Raw genomic sequence first — 22734 nt, 5'->3', positions numbered from 1 at the left:
ATCTGTGTGCATGTATATATTGAGTGTGCATGTATACATGCCTGTATGCAAGGACTGTGCTTGTTTGCATACCTGTATATACTGATTGTGCATGTATGTGTCCCTGTATGTAAGAAGTGTGCATGTATGCGTGCCTGTATAAAGTAATTTGTGCATGTGGGCGTACCTATATATAGTGAGTGTGCATGTACGCGTGCCTGTGTATAGTAAGTGTGTATGCGTGTGAGTACCTGTATATAGTGATTGTGCATGTGTGCGTACCTGTATATAGTGAGTGTGCATGTGTGTAGGGAGTGTGGATGTATGCATACCTGTATATATAGTGAGTGTGCATGTATATAGAAATTGTGTGCATGAATGCATCCCTGTATCTAGTAAATGTGCATGTATGCGTGCCTGTATATAGTGAGTATGCATGTATGTGTGCCAGTATGTAGGGAGTGGGGATGTATGCATGTAGGAAACCACAAGTCAGTTCATGAACTTTCTAATCTGCCAAATCTGCCCTGGACACCTGTGTTATTATTAACCGCTAGATCTGCCCTGGTCACCATATAAGTACTGTATTATTATCTGCCTTGGTCACCTGTAAGTGTTATTATTTTCTGACAGATGTGCCCCGGTCACCTGTAAAAGTGTTATTACTATTATTTGCTAGATTTTCCCCGGTCTCCTGTAAGTGTTATTAGTATTTGCTAGATCTGTCCTGGTCACCTGTGTTTTTATTATTATCTGCTAGATCTGCCCGGTCATCTTTAAGTGTTATTATCTGCTAGATCTGCCCTGGTTACCTGTAAGTGTTAATATCTGCCTGATCTGCCCCTGTCACCGTGTTGTTGTTGCTTGTTGTTGTTGTTGTTATTATCTTCTAGATCTGCCCCAGTCACCTGTAAGTGGTTTTATTATCTGCTAGATCTGCCCTGGTCACCTGTGTTATTATTATCTGCTAGATATGCCCCGGTCACCTGTAAGTGTTATTATTATCTCCTAGATCTTCCCTGTCACCTGTAAGTGTTTTTATTATCTGCTATATCTGCCCCGCTCATGTAAGTGTTATTATTATCTGCTAGATCTGCCCCGGTCACCTGTACAGTGAAGGAAATAAGTATTTGATCCCTTGCTGATTTTGTAAGTTTGCCCACTGTCAAAGACATGAACAGTGTAGAATTTTTAGGCTAGGTTAATTTTACCAGTGAGAGATAGATTATATTTTAAAAAAAAACAGAAAATCACATTGTCAAAATTATATATATTTATTTGCATTGTGCACAGAGAAATAAGTATTTGATCCCTTTGGCAAACAAGACTTAATACTTGGTGGCAAAACCCTTGTTGGCAAGCACAGCAGTCAGACGTTTTTTGTAGTTGATGATGAAGTTTGCACACATGTTAGATGGAATTTTGACCCACTCCTCTTTGCAGATCATCTGTAAATCATTAAGATTTCGAGGCTGTCGCTTGGCAACTCGGATCTTCAGCTCCCTCCATAAGTTTTCGATGGGATTAAGGTCTGGAGACTGGCTAGGCCACTCCATGACTTTAATGTGCTTCTTTTTGAGCCACTCCTTTGTTGCCTTGGCTGTATGTTTCGGGTCATTGTCGTGCTGGAAGACCCAGCCACGAGCCATTTTTAATGTCCTGGTAGAGGGAAGGAGGTTGTCACTCAGGATTTGACGGTACATGGCTCCATCCATTCTCCCATTGATGCGGTGAAGTAGTCCTGTGCCCTTAGCAGAGAAACACCCCCAAAACATAATGTTTCCACCTCCATGCTTGACAGTGGGGACGGTGTTCTTTGGGTCATAGGCAGCATTTCTCTTCCTCCAAACACGGCGAGTAGAGTTAATGCCAAAGAGCTCAATTTTAGTCTCATCTGACCACAGCACCTTCACCAATCACTCTCAGAATCACCCAGATGTTCATTTGCAAACTTCAGACGGGCCTGTACATGTGCCTTCTTGAGCAGGGGGACCTTGCGGGCACTGCAGGATTTTAATCCATTACGGTGTAATGTGTTACCAATGGTTTTCTTGGTGACTGTGGTCCCAGCTGCCTTGAGATCATTAACAAGTTCCCCCCGTGTAGTTTTCGGCTGAGCTCTCACCTTCCTCAGGATCGAGGATACTCCACGAGGTGAGATTTTGCATGGAGCCCCAGATCGATGTCGATTGACAGTCATTTTGTATGTCTTCCATTTTCTTACTATTGCACCAACAGTTGTCTCCTTCTCACCCATGGTCTTACTTATGGTTTTGTAGCCCATTCCAGCCTTGTGCAGCTCTATGATCTTGTCCCTGACATCCTTAGAAAGCTCTTTGGTCTTGCCCATGTTGTAGAGGTTAGAGTCAGACTGATTAATTGAGTCTGTGGACAGGAGTCTTTTATACAGGTGACCATGTAAGACAGCTGTCTTTAATGCAGGCACCAAGTTGATTTGGAGCGTGTAACTGGTCTGGAGGAGGCTGAACTCTTAATGGTTGGTAGGGGATCAAATACTTATTTCTCTGTGCACAATGCAAATAAATATATATAATTTTGACAATGTGATTTTCTTTTTTTTTTTATATAATCTATCTCTCACTGGTAAAATTAACCTAGCCTAAAAATTCTAGACTGTTCATGTCTTTGACAGTGGGCAAACTTACAAAATCAGCAAGGGATCAAATACTTATTTCCTTCACTGTAGGTGTTATTATCAGCTAGATCTGCCCAGTCACCTGTAAGTGGTATTATTAGCTCCTAAATCTGCCCCGGTCACCTGTGAGTGCTGTTATTGTGAAGTGGAAGTATCTAGGAGAAACAACACCTCAGCCACAAAGTGGTAGACCACGCAAACTCACAGATTGGCGGAACAGAGTGCTGAAGCATGTGGCATGTAATAATTGCTTATCCTCTGTTGTATTGGTCACTACAAAGATCCACACTGCCACTAAAAGTGACATCAACAACAGAATTGTGCATCCGGAGCTTCAGATAATGGGTTTCCATGGTCGCTGCTCACAAGTCTAAGATCACCATGCACAATATCAAGCGTCAGGTGGAGTGGGGTCCCCTCTGGACTGGAGCAGCGTGTTCTCTAGTTGTAATCTCAAGACAGTACTATGTTTCCTGAGGACCCTGACCTAGTAATGCCAATAATGCCCTCAAATGTTCACAACAGTCTCCGGGCTACAGCCGCACCTACACAGAGGTGACACGTTGCAGACAGGGTTGGATTGGATAGTAGACTTCTCCAGTAGGCTTAGGTCTTGGCATCATCATGGAATCTAATGTCAAAAGAAACCATGAGGTCCATCAGAATTTAGGGTGCTATGCACCTGTTCTTTATAGCAGGATGGTGAGCACCCATCTCTTTTGGTGGTCTAAAGGTATTGCAGTCCGGCTCTGCTTGCAGATATTCCGCACTGCAGTGCAAATAAACTAGTGTGTGTAGGCTAAATAGTAGTGTATACCTCCGAACAGTTGAATATTAGCAGGACATATTAAGCCTTATCTGCGATCCGCCCAGAAATGCCCACTAAACCTCCCAGAAGTGCCCACTTTTAGGTACATCTGCATAAGCTTCTTGAAGTCCGATTTACGGGGCAATCCTGCGACAAATGGGACACTTTAACGTTACGGTAGTGTACAGTCATGACATCACACTGAACTGCCCATAAAATTATGCCCATCAGATAGTAGTAACAAATATGTATCACACTGCCATGCTGGAAAAAAAAAAGCTACTACTACAGAAGTGCCCACTGAAGGGTGTTAAACACCCTACCTCTAGTGTTAGAGATAAGCCCTGGAGAACGGCACCTGGCAGAAATGATCTATAATTAATCTCATGTAACAAGACATTCCATGTTCATCATGGGGTTGTGGAGTCAGGAGCCACAAAAGAGGCCCGCAGGCTGCAAGTGGCCACCGTGGCTTTCTTGCTGGCAAATCTATAGTAGTACATCTCTTGCTCCCATATCACTGCAAAAGTAGTCACATTGAAAGGGGTCGCCCACTTTGGACAATGTCTTCTTGCCAGAAAAGTCAGCTGAAGTCCGCGTGTCAACCTGGAAAAACATTAAGTTTCCCTGCAGCGCCCCCACAGGGCAAAGGAAGCATTATAGTTCCCATTGAAATCAACAAGTTGTCCTCCGTGTAATGCATGAACATGCCGAAGATTATGTATTTGACAATGGATTTCTAAACCAGATAACCCCTTTAAAGGCGTTTTCCCATAATCATTATTTATCAATTATTCACAGGATAGGTGATAAATATCTGATCAGTGGGGGGTCCGACTGGTAGGACCCCCACCGAGAAAGGGCTTACCTTGCTGTTCCTGGGAGCCCCATTGGTATGGAGCGGTAGTGTGCATGCTCGGCCACCTCTCCATTAATTTCGTGAAGCCCCATAGAAATGAATGGAGCGGTGGCCGAGCATGCACACAATGGGGCTCCCAGGAACGGCATAGTAAGCCCATTTTCGTGATCGGTGGTGGTCCCAGTGGTCGGACCCCCCACTGATCAGATATTTATCACCTATCTTGTGGATAGGTGATAAATAATGATTATGGAAATAAATAAATAATGATTATGGGAAAATCCCTTAAAGAGTTTATCTTTGCTTTTATCGGACAGACACAGCTCTGCTACATCTGTCAAAAGCTGGAGTTTTTAGTACTGTAGACAAAATCATGATTGTTAAATGTACATTGTTAAAGTCCGAGCTGATGTTGTAGCGTTGAGTGTGTTCAGCTCTGCTACATCTGTACATAATATATGTGACCACACAATGTATTATTGTCCTGCATAGTGTTTAACTTAATGAAGTACGGTATGTTCCCGACAGATCTTACTTGTTTTTAGGATGTGAGTGAAGTCGTGTTTCCCAGGTAAGCAGCAGGAGGGAGGAACTGGGGAGGTTCACAGGTACCAGGCTGCCAGATACAACTGGAAAAAAACCAGCTCAAACTCTACCTGGTCCAGGTGAACTGACGGGGAGGGGGCGGGAGCAAAAGAGAGAGCCAACAGGTGAGGAGAGAGCTGGAGAGACTGCAAGGTGCATTCACTGGAGAAGGATCCAGTGAGGAGACATCTGGCGAAAAGCTGAAAAGTGGTCCTACGAACGAAGGCGAAAGCCGGAGCAGCAGAGTATACTGCCCTGAAGTGAAGTAAATGCTCATCTATTGGACTATCCAGAGGACAAGGAGCTCAGGTTTGTGACTTCTCATATAAGTGTCTCAAAACTTGATCTTAGGCCTTATTCAGACTAACGTAAATCTCGTCTGTGTGTATTTCAATGTATTTCAATGGGGCTGTTCACACGGCCGTTGTTTTAACGGACCGTGTGAAGGGCCCGTTAAAAAATAGGACATGTCCTATTTTTGCCCGTTTTCCGTGGAAAACGGGTCCCGAACGGGTGCGACTTGGACGTGAAAAATAGCCGTTTTCACATCCGAGTTTATACTCGTTCATCTGAATCAGGCCTCAAAGACCATTTTACCCCTTAAAAACACGGACAACCAATACGGACGCTATTATATGTTCTACTGGGTGCCCATCCAGTTTTCCTAGTCCCAAAAAGCTGGGTGCCAATGCCCACTGGACCTTTAATGGTGGGTGCTAACCCTCTTATGCTAAAATATAAAACTATAAAATAAAAAAATATATATATTGTATAAAAACATTTCACGAAAAAAAAATGCAGACTCAAGTCCTCAGAGACTTATATTTACAGGTGATTGCTCTTTAAGAACTTTTAGACCTATCAGCGCTGCCACCTTGTGCAATACAGAAACATTGCCCCCCCCCCCCCCCCGGAGTCAGCCCCCTCGGGTATGCCTGGCACGGTGACAACACTTACTCGGAATATGTACATATCTCTTAATGGATCGCATTTGCTTTTGCACAAGAGGAGAAATTCTTGTGAGCTTGAGCAACGGGCTGAAACCAGAAGGACTGGATGGTGGATGGGGGAGAGACATATAACAGACCGGATAATTATCATATAATGCCTTTAAAGGGACACTATACCCAAATCTTTTCTTATTTCCATTAGCAGTTGAATACAAACTATTGTTCTCTGGTATCAGCTATTCCAGTCCGGAGAGTGGTTGACTTTTGAGTTTGTTAATGGAATTCATAAAATCTCCCCTCCCCCGTCAGTACATACGTCACATATCTTCCAAGCTGAGAACCTCCTGAGACATTTACATTCATATTTGTAACTGATATCATATAATGCTGCTGTACTATTATAAGATAATGACTTTAGGCTTGGAACTTTTTTAAAAGCAGTAGGTGTGGGCCCAGTTTGTGAACCGCCAATCTTTGCTCTTTGTTATGTTTTTGTTTTCTCGGCAGGCCCATTGGGTCAGAAAATAAGTCATTATAGTTATGAAGAATATGAGACCAGGTTAAAAAAAAAATACTATTGGATGGATTTAGAGAGCAGTATTTTAGCCTTTATTTTTTTGGGAGGATATTATTTTAGTTATGGATGTTTTTTGTTTATTTTTTCTAATATTTGTTTTTATGTATTATAATATTATTATTATTATTATTATTATTATTATTATATTTGCTGTTATTATTTAATTTAGTATTTTTGGAGAGATAGATAGATAGATAGATAGATAGATAGATAGATAGATAGATAGATAGATAGATAGATAGATAGATAGATAGATAGATAGATAGATAGATAGATATGAGATAGATAGATAGATAGATAGATAGATAGATAGATAGATAGATAGATAGATAGATAGATAGATATGAGATAGATAGATAGATAGATAGATAGATAGATAGATAGATAGATAGATAGATAGATAGATAGATAGATAGATAGATATGAGATAGATAGATAGATAGATAGATAGATAGATAGATAGATAGATAGATAGATAGATAGATAGATAGATAGATAGATAGACAGACAGACACAGAAGTGTTTTATGAAGACATAAGGGATGAGCATGGGGTCTAATTCACCCCCTCAACCCCAAAAGCTCCACTTAAAGAGGCTCTGTCACCAGTTTATAACTGCCCTATCTCCTACCTAATGTAATAGGTGCTTTGATGTAGATAACTACTGTTTTGTTGTTTTTTTGTTGTTATGAACGTTTTAAGATTTATGCAAATTTGTTCTTAATACCCTACTAGGCATTTTTTTACTTTTCACCAAGTGGGCATTGTAAAGAAAAGTGTATGACGCTGACCAATCAGCGTCATACATTTCTCTTCATTCCAGCCCAGCTTGATTCACAGCACAGCGTCACTTACAGTTCCTTCACCGGAGCAACGGGTGAATGACCAGACATCGCCTCCAGCCGTGCCAGGACGTTTATCAGAATCTGCAGCGGCTGGAGGCAATGTCTGTTCAGTCTTCCAACGCTCCGGTGAAGGACTCACGGGATTAAGTGACGTCACAGCGTGATCTCATGAGATCACGCTGTGCGTGGATCAAGCTGGGCTGGAATGAAGAGAAGTGTATGACACTGATTGGTCAGCGCCATACACTTTTCTTTGCAATGCCCGCTTGGTGAAAAGTAAAATAAAAACGCCCAGCAGGACATTCAGAACAAATTTGCATAAATCTTAAAATGTTCATAACTTGTTCAAAAATAAACGTTTACAAAAACAAAACAAAAAAAAACAGTAGTTATGTACATTAAAGCGCCTATTAGATTAGGTAGGAGATAGGACAGTTATGAACTGGTGACAGAGCCTCTTTAAGCGGACCATACACATGAAATAAAGGCCTGTTGAACACTTGTTCAGCCAACAGCTTTTTCTCCCACACCTCAGCTGAATTTTCAATGGAGATCGGGGATTAAGCCGCCGCCGCACACCTTAGTTTTCTCTGCAGCACCACCACAGGGGAAATTAAGTATTACACCGTGCCCATTCAAATCAATGGCCGATCCTTGTAACGTATGGACATGTCGGGTCCTCCAGAGAGAGATATTCGACGTAGCTTTTCTCTGCTCTGGGAAATTGATAGAAGTTCCAAACAAGGGTTTCCCCTCGATTAACTCAGAATGCCTTAATAGGGGATTCGAAAATGGGTTTTCTACACCGGACAACTCCTATAACATCTGTGGGGTTATAGATCACCTGTTATGACCCTATTTCCTAAAAAATGTCCATGATGCTACAATTTAAAGGACTTTAGTTCAAGTTAATGGAGCTGAGCTGCAATACCACAATCCATGGACAAGCGTGGCTCCTTTTCTGAAAAATGCAGTCCCTAATCTTGGACAACGTCTTTAGCCTGGTGATGAGTTTTGCATGAACACTTCTAGAACATTATAGAGAACATGATTCAGCTCCTGTGTGTTGACTTTGTGTACCAGACCTGCGATATTGAGAAATCACCTGTAACATTCCAGTCATTGTGCCAGGTTCATTTATGACCCCCTAGTCTAAGTCTACGACAAGCCCTCAGGCCTGGTCAGTGCTCTATAGGAAAATGAGCAACAAAGGAGCATTTTTGATCTCCTTAATGAGATAAAGCTGTGGTTGAGTAATCTGGAGATCCGGTTCAGTGAGCTGGGAAGGTTGTGTTGGCTTTTATATATATAATTTTTATCATTTAGGACACATCAGTAAGCTCAGGGTTGTTCATAAAGGAGCGGAGGACAGCAAAAAATTACAATAAAGCTCTTTCCATGTGATGACCTCAACCATTACAAATCTCCCGTTCTAAGTAATAAGGTCCCCACGTGTGTTCACCCACCCCAATACCTCCTTCCCATCTTTTGAAAGAGAGTTGGTGTGACCTCTATAATCTAATTACCTCCTCGCTTGATTGCTAATTTTGTAGCTCTCGAGAGATGGAGAGCCCAGCCCAAGTTTGTAAGATTGGGTCAACCCAAGCTCGGCCCTCATGGAGCCCAGTGTGGCTGTGTACCTCTATAGTACGAATATCCATGCTAGAGACATGTGCATAGGAACCTATATGCAAAAAGCAAATATTCTTCAGATCTGAATGATCATGAAGCACCTTGGATGATGTTCATGCATGGATAGAAGGTCATCTTTCTGCTCGGTTTGCGTGAACAGACGTTTTAGCACATGTTAGGGGCTCATGAGTTGTGACCCTCACAAAAGGTGAGGGTACATCTTCAATCATGGAATCTTCAACAGTGACCTTCTTCAGAATCACCAAGGATTACAGTAGTGCCTTGATGTGTATGCCCAACACAGTGCCACTGAAATCCATTGGACTTCCAAAGAAGTGCGTTGACCAAAATACAATCTTTTGATTGACCTTTTATCTGGATTTGGGCGGGGGTCCCAGCTCCACATCTCTGCATATGTTATTTTCGGACATGCACTGACGTCCTAGGTTTAAGGGAAACCTCAACAACATCTACATGTTGTATGAATGTTCTTCCCGTGTTTTCATGGGTTCCTCCGGATTCCTCTTTGTTCCTCCTTCAGCAACAATATTTTGCAAGCCGAGAACATTGTTCCCCAGCAGTTATATATTTGTTCTGATCGGACGGCCGCACATACAGCTGCTTTTGGCTTCACTGCTCATGGGTGCAGTGTGAGACACCTTAGTTGGCAACGCAGCCTTGTGAAAGGTGACCAAATACACCTAAGCCATAAAAAATTGTAATGTGATATCATGAGGAAGGGAAGTGAACTTCACACATAATCTACTTGTCAACACTACTTGTCTCAGAGCGGGAACTGTCAACAGAGCTTTGCGAGCGCCCATCCAACGAGAAGGAAACTTTTGCCAGGAGTAAGATATCCGGGGGGGGGGGGGGGGGGGCAGCATGCTCTTTCCTTGCACACTTTTCAACCCTGTGGCGCTCATTTGGAGTGTTTTTTTTTGTGTTTGTTTTTGCCCACGAATTTTGCATTCGATTCAATGTAAAAAAAAAAAAAAACACGTGCAAAAAAACTACCGATTTTTTTTTTCTGCCTGACAAAAAACTCCTTGTGAAGTCCCCCTAAAAGTTACTGAGCTCTTCGTTACGACCTATACGACTAGCAATGTTTGTCTATGGATATTGCACGGCTGTGTGCTTGATTTTATGCATCTGTTTGCAATGAGTGTGGCTAAAACACATGAATAATTAGGAGCGGTGTCCAGATACTTTTGGCCATTTAGTGTATTTCTTGAAACCTGGTATTTACTCTTCCTTGTAGTCCTCAATACCTGCTTGTAAATTTTGCTTTGAGGTGTTAAGGATGAGAGCTCAATGTTTAGATGAAAAAGTAGAGTGATTTTATGAACACAGGGGCTTTGATCACTCATTCAAAAACGATTCTGTAAGATCAAGAGCGCTCGCCGGATGGATCAGATGAAATTCCTCCTGATGATGTATAATAGTAAAGGCCGCGTTCACACAACCCTATAGACTTAGATGCATTTATGTTTCTTGCCCAAAAAAAAGAAAAGGTCAAAGCAAAGTAGGAGAACTTTACCTGGCAGTATTATTTTTGGGTACTGTATGCCACGATTATGTGTGCAATGTATGGTAGTATTATTCAGGAACTGCAGGCCTAAGGCCCTGTTCACACAGAGGGTTTTTTTCTGCCGAAACCGCTCATGTTTTTTTTTTACCTGTTGAAGAAAGATGTGAAAAAAAACACATCAAAAACGCGTCAAAACGCCTGTGGTGCAAAACCACTACAAAAAAAACGGAGCTGATTTTTCCAGGCAGAATTTTCTGCCTGCAAAACACTCTGTCTGAACAGAGCCTAAGGTGCTCTTTTTTTTTTTTTCCTTCTTGTTGGTTTATTTTGGGGAATTCTATTGAACTAATTATGTAGTCATTGTATTACTTGGCACTGTATGTTGGCATTATTTGGGCTCTGTTATGTGTTCATTGAATGGCATTTATTACTTAGTCACTGTAAGGCCGGATTCACACGAGCGTGTGCGTTTTGTGCTCGCAAAAAGGCACTTAACAGCTCCGTGTGTCATCAGATAGGATGTGCGGCTGCGTGATTTTCGCGCAGCCGCCACCATTATGACACTCCGTTTGGATGTTTGTAAACAGAAAAGCACGTGGTGCTTTTCTGTTTCCAAACATACTTTTGACTGCTGTTGCGCGAATCACGCGCGTCCCACGGAAGTGCTTCCGTGTGGTGCGCATGATTTTCACGCACCCATTGACTTCAATGGATGCGCGAAAAAAACGCAGAAATATAGGACCTGTCGTGAGTTTTACGCAGCGGTTTCACGCTGCGCAAAAATCATGGACAGTCTGCACTGCCCCCTAGACTAACAAAGGTCCGTACGAAACGCGTGAAAATCACGTGCGTTGCACGGACGTATATCACGTTCGTGTAAATCCGCCCTAAGGCTGCATTCACATCTGCGTCAGGGCTCCGTTCCGATGTTCCGTCTAAATTTCCGTCGGAACGGAGCCCTGACTGACACAAACGGAAACCAGAGGTCAAAACGACGGAAGCCTTGCACAACGGAGACAAACGGAAATCATTTGCACCGGATCCGTCACCATTGAAATCAATGGCGATGGAAACGGAAACCTCTGGTTGGCGAGGTGAAGCAGGTCAGACGTGGATGTAGCGCAGCACGACTTTGGCACAGCTCAGTGCTAGACCAGGAATGTATGGAATGCTAGGAACAGGAGCAGGAACTGGGACTGGAACAGGGACTGGACAGGTAACACACCAGGAGGCCATCATATAGACAAACTAGGGAACACCACAACGCTCAGGCAATGGCCTAGGGGGCTGGACCCCTCTTATAGTCCAGGGTACTCACGGGTCAAAGTTCATCCACCTACGGGATTCGGCTGAGGTGAGTGGACGCGAGCGCTGGCGTCTCCTGAGGAGGAGGCTGGGGCCAGCGCTTGCCGACTCGTGGCTGTGGCTGTCAGGGGAAGGTTGGAGCTAACAGCCGGCAGCCACGGACATTACATATATGTTAGTATTATTTTTGCCCAGTGGTGGACATTCACTATACGTCCGGTGAACGAATCTCTCAAAAGTAGTGCAGTCTGCATCATATTCCACATCATCATGGCACATACTGTTGAGGAGTCCAGGATACAGATACAGACTTTTAAGGGTATGTTCACACAGTTTATTTTCAGTCGTTTTTCGGGCCATAAACGCCCACGAAAAACGTCTGAAAATAAAGATGCTGAACGCCTCCAAACCTCTGCCCATTGATTTCAATGGGAAAAACGTTTTTTCGTTCCGATGGGGCATTTTTTTACATGGCCGTCTGAAAAAACAGCGCGTAAAAAAACGCCACGTAAAAAGAAGTGCATGTCCCGTCTTGAGACGTTTCTGGAGCCATTCTTTATTGTCTCAATAGAAAAACAGCTCCAAAAAGTCTGTAAAAAAATGCATAAAAAAACGCCTGATGCATAAAAAACAGCTGAAAATCAGAGTCTGTTTTCCATTGAAAACAGCTCCATATTTTACAACCGTTTTTACTTTAGTGTGTGAACATACCCTGATTTTGCTGTGTGTTGAGCCACAGAGGTAGGGGAGAGAAGTGACTATGTTTATGGGTGACTCTGTGACCATATGATAGTACCATATATGTTAAAAATGGCTGCTGCCTGTAACTTAGTTACTTAATGGACCAGTTAAATAACAAAGTGTAAGGAGTTGACATAAATATTGCAGACAGAGATAGGAGGAGAATTCTCAGCACAGTTATGGTCTGATTGAGGCCCCATGCATACGACCGTATTTTTCATCCGTAATTACGGACCTATTCATTTCTATGGGCTACGGACACCTTTCCATATTTTTATGGATGGGTATTCGTGCCGTACAAATAGAACATGTCCTTTTTTTTTGTCCGTAATTATGGCACGGACTCCCTATAGAAGTTTATGGGTGCTTCCGTAATTACGGAGGGCTAATGGATGTGCACTACAGACCGTATTTACGGACACCGTATATGCGGATGATATACAGATGATTATAAAAGTGACTACGGATCAGTATTTACGGATGGATGAAAAATACGGTCGTGTGCATGGGGACTAGATGTGGTTAAATAATTCTACAGCATGTCAGATCAGATGTGTCATAAATGTCAGATTGTTTTCTGCACCATCCATTAATTTCAGTAGAGAGAGGACTACATATGTAAGGCTAAGGCCTCATGCACACGTCCGTGCCCGTAATCACAGCCCGCGATTGCGGGCATGGCCGGCCGCGGGCCGCATTTTCGGGCAGTGCTCCCATACAAAGTATGGGTTCGCTGCACGTAAAAAAACTAAAAAGTAGGACATGCTCCATAATTCCCGGCACGGTTGTACTGCACGGACACCTATCGGTAACGATACAGAAAGGTGTCCGCGGCCAATGGAAATGGACGGATCCGTAATTGCGGATCGTTTTATGGTCCGCAATTATGGAGGTTTTTTACGGTCGTGTGCATGGGACCTAAATATGCACTGATAATGGGACCAGCTACCCGACCATCACTGATTGACCTTAATTACATGTTTAACTAAAAACCTCTTTGAAGGGATTGTCTGGTTTAGAAACCCATTTTCAAATACCCAATTATAGAATTCTTCATTATTACAGGGGGTCCGCTGTTCAGTTTTCATCTATTTGTTAGAGTGGAGAGTGGCTACAAAGGGGATCTCTCATTCTGGAGGACCCGTACATGCGTGCATAATGCATTACACGGACATCCCATTGATTTCAACAGGCACCATGTAATGTCTTATTTCCCCTGTGGAGGCGCTGCAACAAAATTGCACAGTTTCTGCTGATTCACGCACAAATTATTACTGATCACTGGTAGTTGAATGTCATGTTATGCAGAGGATGCAGTTGCACTGTGGTCCTGGTGCCAGATACAGTATATAGTCTTTGACGTATGATCTGCTGACCATCGGGCGAGGGGGCCACTCTTGCCACAGGGGATTTTAAAACAAGAATCCTGCTACCTCATCCCCTCCACCTGCTCACACTCTCCATAGGTCTCTCCTAAATAACAGACACTGTGTCGTCCCAGTCAGCCAATCAGAGAGATACTGTGTCAGAGCTGCTCTGCGATTAGCTTATGGTGCAGTCTACAGCCACAGATGGAGGGGCAAGTGGAAGTTCTGCAGCCTTCGGTACAGGCAGTTGATCTCTTCTCATGGAGTTACCCACTTCACTGCCCTAGCCCACCAGGGATGTTATTATTAACCACTTCACTACCATAGCTCATCTGGGATATTATCATTAACCCCTTCACTGCCATAGCCCACAAGGGACATCATTAACCCCTTCACTATCCTAGCCCACCAGGAATGTTTTCATTACTCCATTCACTACCCTAAACCACCACTGATTTTATCATTAATCCATTTACTACACTAGACCACCAGGGATGTTAACATTAATGCATTTACTACCCTAGCCCACCAGGGATGTTCTCATAATTAAATTACTACCATAGACCACCAGGGTTGTTATCATTAATCCATTTACTACTAAAGACCACCAAGGATGTAATCATTACTCCATTTACTACATTAGACCACCAGGGATGTTATTAATCCATTTACTACCCTAGACCACCAGGGATGATATCATTAATCCATTTACCACCCTAGACTACCAGGGATGTTATCATTAATCAATTTATTACCCTAGACCACCAGGGTTGTTATCATTAATCCATTTACTACCCTAGACCACCAGGAATATATCATTAATGCACTTACTAGCCTAGACCACCAGGGTTGGTATCATTAATCCATTTACTACACTAGACCACCAGGGATGCTATCATTACTCCATTTACTACCCTAGACCACCAGGGATGTTATCAATAATCCATTTACTACCCTAGACCACCAGGGATGATATCATTAATCCATTTACTACACTAGACCATCAGGGATGTTATCATTAATTCATTTGCTACCATGGACCATGAGGGATATTATCATTAATCCATTTACTACTATGGACCACCAGGTATGTTATCATTAATCTTTCACTGCCCTAGACCACCAGGGTTGTTATTATTAATTCATTCACTATCCTAGCCCACCAAAGTAATTATCATTAACACCTTCACTGCCCTAGCCCGCAAGGGATGCTTACCATCACTGAAAGGGAAGATTATTTCTCTGTTTTCCAGAGAGGTAATAGCAAAAGTAATTTTTTACAGTCATTATTCATTTTTAAATGAGAAGATGCAAGTTACAGGAATGCTGGCGGAAGTGGCCCACAAGCGGTTTTTGTACAGGGGCCCTAAGCTGTCTGCGTCCCCCCTGTCGGTCTTCAACTATGGGCCTGATAATACGCTGGAGAAATAGATCTGATTATATTTATGTGTCCGTTGTCTGGCAGGGATTGCATTATTAGCGGCCGGACAGACGACTCACAGCGGAGCTCTGAAATGACTGATATTATCTCTATAAATAAACTAATAAGACATTCTGTCTTCATGCGGCACTGGGTACAAGGTGTAATTTCTGGGATGATTCATGATGAAGAACCTGCCTGTCCACTTATTACTGTTTAGAAGATACTGCCTTTAAACACGTGGAAAATTTTAACCAACATCTGATGACGGCTGGTGTACAGCTCCTACGTGGGTTGTCACCCAGCAGTCCTGACGTCCGGCACCGGATCTTTCAGGAGCTGGGGACTAATTACTGCATTACTAAGCAGATTGTGTTGTGATGTCAGGCGGCCATATTGGTGCTCACTGAGTTTTCCCAGACTAATAGAATTTAAGATGAAAAGAAAATACTTTTATTTAGGCCTCACGCACATGGCCATATTACAACTACGTACAACCTTGTGCAGAACTGTAATAGAGCACCCATAGACCTCTATGGGGCCATCATGTACTTCCATATTCCAATGATATTATACTGGGGCATATAGAGGCAGATTTCAAACAAATCCAACATAGAATGCTCCATGAGATGCCGTATGACGGAGTTATAGCTGACACACATGGCAGCACATGGAGTCCCATACTGCGGCACACCATACAAGTCCTTACAGCCCCGAAGTACAGAGCTGCAGGGGACCCCTTGTGACTCAATACAACCTATTAAGACCTTACTAGGGTTTTTTAATATTGAATGCTATTATGTATAAAAAAAAATAATTGCAATGCTCGCCTTTAAAGTGAATGTCCACCATTAAATACAATTTTATTTTTATTTTAATGGAATAAAAATTCTCAGCTCATTCATTTATTAAAATATCTTTATGGCCTTTGAAGCTTTTTTATAACACAGAGCTTTTAACATAGACATAGATTTAAAAGATAACATTCAGGCTGCCATCAGTCACCACTAGGGGGAGCTTACTGCATACATGGCTGCAATAATAAGACTGTATGCAGTAAGCTCCCAAGCTCCCTCTAGTGGTGGCTGCAGGCAGTTCAGAATGTTATGTTTTCAATCTATGTCTATGCAGGGGATTTGGAGCTCTGTATCAGAAAAGCGGATCTCTGACCGCTATAAAGATATATTAAGGAATTAATCAGCACAGAATTTTAGACCTAAAAATGACATGATAATAAAAGGTGGAGACAAATCTAGGGCTTGTGCAAATCTAGGGCTTGTGCGCCATATTAATGTAGCATATTCATCCCATGACATAATCCTTATTTTGTGGGGTATAAAGTTTGTAAAATGATTGCAGGTCTTTGCGGGTGGCCATAGAAAGACAGATATTGTGTGGAACTATTGTTACTTTTTTTTTACATTTTTATTGTTTTTGTGTTTTTTTTTTACAGGATGTCTTCAGAGGAGAAAAAGGGTAAGGAAGGGCTCATTGAGTTTTATTCCTCATTCCGGGAACTCTTTGAGTTCTTCTGCAACAATACAACCATTCATGGTGCCATCCGGCTGGTCTGTTCCCGTAACAACCGCATGAAAACTGCGTTTTGGCTCATCTTGTTCCTGTTCTCTTTTGGACTCATGTACTGGCAGTTTGGGCTTCTCTTTGGACAGTATTTCAGTTATCCTGTGAGCATCACCGTAAACGTCAATTCAGACAAATTGCTTTTCCCGGCAGTGACTGTATGCACCCTGAACCCATACAGGTGAGACAAGAGGGTAGACTTTTCCGAGTATATAACAGGTGGGAGTGACGTCGTAGAAATACAAGTGATGCAATTCTAATGTCTGCAGAGGTCAGAAGCAAAATCGCTGCACATATATCTGCCCTATCCTTTAAATAATATGACAACCTCCCCCCCCCCCCCCCCCCAAACACTCCTTGTCACACCAAATACACAACACCATGTCTCGGGACAGGCATTATCTTGGATTTTGTAAGTACTGGCCAAACATCAGAAATTGCTCGTACTGAATGACAACACGACGCCCAAACCACAGCTACATAGAGGTGCCCATACAATAATGCCTGCCAGAACAGTCCCCAAAGAGTAATGGCAGCCATAGCAGTCTCCAAATAGTAATGGCGGCTATAGCAGTCCCCAAATAGTATTGGCAGCTATAGCAGTCCCCAAATAGTAATGGCAGCCATAGCAGTCTCCAAATAGTAATGGCAGCCATAGCAGTCCCCAAATAGTAATGTCAGCCATAACAGTTCCCATATAGTAATGTCAGCCATAACAGTTCCCATATAGTAATGTCAGCCATAACAGTTCCCATACAGTAATGTCAGCCATAACAGTTCCCATACAGTAATAACAACGTTATAGGTGCCCATACAAAAAATAGTCCGACATAGCAGCGCATATTTAATATTGCTACCAACTTTAAATTAGTACCAGCTGCATAGCAATAAACATAACTAAATGACCGCCATATACTGCTGACCACAAATGAGTGACACAAAACTGTAATGATACAATAGCGGCAGCCACGCAAGAATACCCTTACAATAGTAAGAAGTGTATCTGCAATGAGAGGTGGTGAAGACCCTGCCTTAGGCATTGCCACCTAGTAAACTGGAGGGCTTACCATGCATGGTACCCTCTGCAGTACTTTTTATTGGCTTACGCCCCAACATGTCGTACAGTCATGCAAATAAATATACCAAATACTGCCTAACTAACAGTGCCCCACAGTATGATGCCCATGTGACCGGGCCATACATGGCTAAATAACACCTCCATACAGTTGCATACAATGCTATAGGATGCCGTCCCCACCATACACTGCAAAAATAATATACTGTACAGTGCCTAAGTAGCAGAGACACAAACACAGACACCAATGAAAATACCGCCATACAGTGCACAAATCATGCCAACCTACAATGAGAAAATAACAACTCCATAGATAAAGCAATTTGATAACAGTGCTAAATAATGACTAAATTATACTGCAATACAAATAATATTAGGATTCCTGGTGGCGCCCCCTTCAGCAAGGGATGGCTGATGCACCCTGTCTGATCCCACAAGTCGTGCACCCCTGAGGACAACCCTGTGAATGTGATTACTTGATGTGTTGATTGGGTTACTCTTAATTTCCAGATATAAGCCTATCCTGAAGGAGCTGGAAGAACTGGATAGATTGACACAAGAGACTCTATATACCCTCTATAAGTATAAGGTTACTGGGGTACAAGGAAGGGTCCCTACACGTAGAAGAAGTCGTGAAGCTGATGAGCCACTTCCTCACCCTCTTGAGAAGATACCTGTTGGAGAGAATCTTCATAGGCACGTGCGAAGTTTAACTACCAATGAAAGTGAAGAGATGGAAGTCAAACGACGGGAATGGAACTTCGGTTTTAAACTGGTAAGACTATGTGGAGTGACTGGGACTACCCCTTAGTTCATCCTAAGATCAGAAAAAAACAAGTTTTATAGCAAGTCTTACTGAGAATTCAGCCTTTGGTCAAACTTATGGCACACGGGTTGACCCCCAAAGTTTTCTTTTCCAGAATAACAAAGTTCTGGAGATCTTCCGGTGTCTTCAAAGATAAGCCATAACTTTCTGCTCCGTTTGGGTCCAACATCTGAGATTCCTACTGATATTGAGAATGAAGGGGTCGCAGCGCTGCGTCCCCTTCAAAGTTTCCACTTAAATGCATCCATGCTGCAGTTTGCTGCACAAAGTGTGTAGGGAAAAACAGTGAATGGGCCTCTTCATACTCCGGATTGGTGTGGACCCCAGTGGTTGGACACCAACAGATCAGATAGTGGTCCGCCATCTCTTTGTGAGATAGGAATAACCCTTTAAAGAAATCTTCAATACATGACCTGTGGTGGTTCCTTGAGGACTGAATTGGGAAACACTACTGTAGAGGAATCACTAGAAGTTTCCTGAAGATGTATGGATGTGGAGGTCCCCACTTCTAATAAGTAAATCTGTTTTATTCATATTAGAAAATAACTTCAAGGGTCCACCGATGGAGATGGCAGCCCTGGAGTTACGACATTCTGGCTTTTTTTAGAATCCACATCCTCTATAGCATACTAAATACATGTTAACCCCTTAATGACCGCCAATAAACCTTTTTACGGAGATGAAAAAGCGGCCTTATTCTACGACCCCATTTTACAGTGCTGTAAATTAAATCTGCAGAGTCTCGTACTGCCCTGTAGCTGGTGAATATCGGTCTATTGACAGCTTAGCTCCGGCTCGAACGGCTGGGGTAAAAGGGACTTCTGATCCAGGCCATTGAACCCTTTGATCGCCCCGATCAGTAGTGATCGATGCATTATCGAAGGGATCTCTTTTTTGATTAGCTAATCAGGCTCCACAGTGATGTGATTGGGGACTGAGGATCCTCTGTATAGTCAGCCCTGGGGAACCGAAAAGGACAAAGGGGCTGTCTATGCACTGAGTATGTTGTTAGGGCATACTGCGTAAAGCCCAGGCGACAGCCTATGTCATAACAACACAAATTATAACGCATTAGTATACAGAGGTGGGATTGATAAAAATTTCTGAAAAACAGAATTAACAAAAGTAATAAAAAAAAGTCAGCAAAAATTACAATAAATGCATTATAAGGTATAAAGTTTGTTATGCATTTGTTACATAAAAACAAAATAACATACAAAAACGTAAAAAACCACACCATAATGTATATGTACCATCAAATGGCGCCTAAAAAAAACTGCTATTCCTCCTAAGGCCTTATACAACCTCATTAATGGAAAAATAAAATAAAATTATAGCTGCCGAAATGCAAAGAGAATAAAACAAAAAAATGTGCTGCATCATTAAAGGGTTTTCCCATCAGAGGCGTTTATGACATATCCACAGGATATGTCATAAATGTCAGATAGATGCGGGTCCCACCTCTGGGATCCGCACCGATCTCTAGAACGGGGCCCCCTAAACCTGTTCTAGCTTTTTGTGCTCACGCTGTCTCTCGGCCACTTACAGATTACATGGTCAGGAGTTACGGAAACAACGTAACTCGCTGAGCTACGCTGTTCCCATAACTCCCAAAAGTGGGACCCGCATCTGTCTGACATTTATGACATCCTATGGATCTGTGATAAATGTCCCTCAAAGTAAACCCCATTAAGAACCAAACAGGCTTGGTCATTAAGGTGTTAAAATAATATAAAGTAAGGTAAGTAAAGCCACCACTGGGTATGCCAACCGCAATTGATGAAAAGCCCCAAAACCTAGACCCAATTACAAATAATCCGTGGATCAAAGCAAAGTTTTTAGAATATTGCAGCTTTGTTCTATAGACTTACCGGCAATATTTTTCCCCGCAGTGTAATGAAACAGATGGTGACTGTTTTTACAAGACCTACAGCTCAGGAGTAGACGCCATCCGGGAATGGTATCGTTTTCAATACATTAATATCCTGGCCAGAGTGCCCAAGCATGGTCAGGAGGGACAGCTGGAGAACTTCCTATTTGCCTGCAGATTTAATGAGGAGTACTGCCTGACCGATGGGTAAGTAGCTGGAAACTATGTCGGACTGGGGTTCCTTGGGCCCACCAGAGAAGATGACCCTGAGGGCCACCCTCCATCTATACAGAACATGTGAACGACCACTTATATTTGTATCATAACTTTTCTTATCGTTGTACACACAGGACGTATCATCAATAATTCATCAATATCAGTTATTTGTGAACCATCCCATAAGAAATAGACCCTAGTGGCAGGTGTTTGGCTCCACATGACGTCTTCTGATGGGACAATTAATGCGTCAAAGCCTGAGCCCATCAGAGGATCCTCTGGTACTCTGGTGGGCCAGTCCAACTTAAGCTAGAAAAATTGAATCAATAAATTTGAGGAATAATAAGAACATAAATGTGATAAGACTTCAGCCTTTTTGTTTTGTACATAGCTTCTCTATTGCAAACTGTGTCAGATTAGATGGAGACCATGACGAAACACGACGGAAACCATTTGAAATCAATGTGGTCCGTCACATGATCGTACTGCATCGTGGATTCCATATTAAATTTAAAAAAAAGTCACATTGCAGATGTGAACAGTCTTCAAAGGTTGCTCCTGTGTTTGTACTGTATATACTGTCTCCTTGAAGGGAAGATCCACCGATGGCCGCCACATTTAGACTGAAATTGTGACCATACAACATGGTCTATCTCCTCAAATATTTAGCTCTTTGTGAACTCGAAACTGAAAAAATGACTCATGAATGGTGGGCAAGAGAGACACAATCCGTGCCTCTCCTACCTTCACCTGTTCATAGATCTCAAAGGGAAAGATGAGATATGGGTTGAAAAGGTTCAGGTCCAACCAAATCAACCTTTTTTCCCGCCTTGATGTAAGGCGATATTTGAGATGTCCCCATAAATGAAATTGTCTGGATTTGTGACCAAAATTTCTGAATGGCCTGACTTTGGGAGTGGGATATCTATCCCAATATATACAGACAGAATGGACATTTAGTGACAACCAATGTAGGAGTTCTTCTGGCAGCCATATTGGATTTCACCCAACTTTTCCAGTAATAGATGTAGCCAAGCAATAACTAAACACAGTTTTTAATAACAACAGAAGAAAACGACACAAGGATTTATATTTGCTGGTGATTTTTTTAAAAACTTTTTAGAGAAAATGTTTTTTAATCTGCAGAAATGTGGAAGACCTCATGTTGCTACAGATCCATAGCCAGCTCTGCCGCCCTCTGATCCTCTAAACAGAAACATAAATAACAACATGTCAAATTTGAAAATAAAAGATTTTGTTTTCTTACCACCAGGAATTTTTCACACTTTCACCATGCACTCTACGGAAACTGCTACACATTCAACCACAATCGTTCTGAAAGTGAAACATGGAGCTCCTCTATGCCGGGGATCAAAAATGGTTTGTCAAAATTTTATCTATGTAAAGCCTTTTCTAAAAGTCTTTCAGAGAAATCAATTAAGTATAGAAGCTTCCCATCGTACTATTTTCTAACCTGTCCTCCAACAGACAGGAATATAACTACTATAATACTGCCCCATGTATAAGAATATAACTATTATAATACTGCCCCCTATATACAAGAATATATATACTATAATACTGATCCCTATATACAAGAATATAACTACTATAATACTGCCCCCTATATACAAGAATATATATACTATAATACTGCTCCCTATATACAAGAATATAACTACTATAATACTGCCCCATGTATAAGAATATAACTACTATAATACTGCCCCCTATATACAAGAATATAAGTACTATAATACTGCTCCTATATACAAGAATATAACTACTATAATACTGCCCCTATATACAAGAATATAACTACTATAATACTGCCATCTATATACAAGAATATAACTACTATAATACTGCCCCCTATATACAAGAATATAACTACTATAATACTGCCCCTACA

At 42.1% G+C, this 22734-nt stretch overlaps 2 protein-coding genes across 3 annotated transcripts in view; one reads left to right on the top strand and one right to left on the bottom strand.

Annotated features, from left to right (window-relative positions):
* LTBR (lymphotoxin beta receptor) overlaps positions 1 to 22734 on the bottom strand; it is a 244841-nt gene that overhangs the window by 103839 nt on the left and 118268 nt on the right. The window lies entirely within an intron of this gene.
* The window catches only part of SCNN1A (sodium channel epithelial 1 subunit alpha), a 53252-nt gene continuing 47226 nt past the window's right edge, over positions 16709 to 22734 (top strand). The window contains exons 1-4 of the mRNA XM_075842984.1: positions 16709 to 17016; positions 18421 to 18685; positions 20629 to 20813; positions 22096 to 22202. Of these exons, the coding sequence (XP_075699099.1) occupies positions 16709 to 17016; positions 18421 to 18685; positions 20629 to 20813; positions 22096 to 22202 (865 nt within the window). The remainder of the gene's footprint in view (positions 17017 to 18420; positions 18686 to 20628; positions 20814 to 22095; positions 22203 to 22734) is intronic.

This window comes from Rhinoderma darwinii, chromosome 11 (genome assembly GCF_050947455.1).
Source record: "Rhinoderma darwinii isolate aRhiDar2 chromosome 11, aRhiDar2.hap1, whole genome shotgun sequence".
NCBI lineage: Eukaryota > Metazoa > Chordata > Amphibia > Anura > Rhinodermatidae > Rhinoderma > Rhinoderma darwinii.
This window is presented reverse-complemented; position numbering and strand designations above follow the sequence as displayed.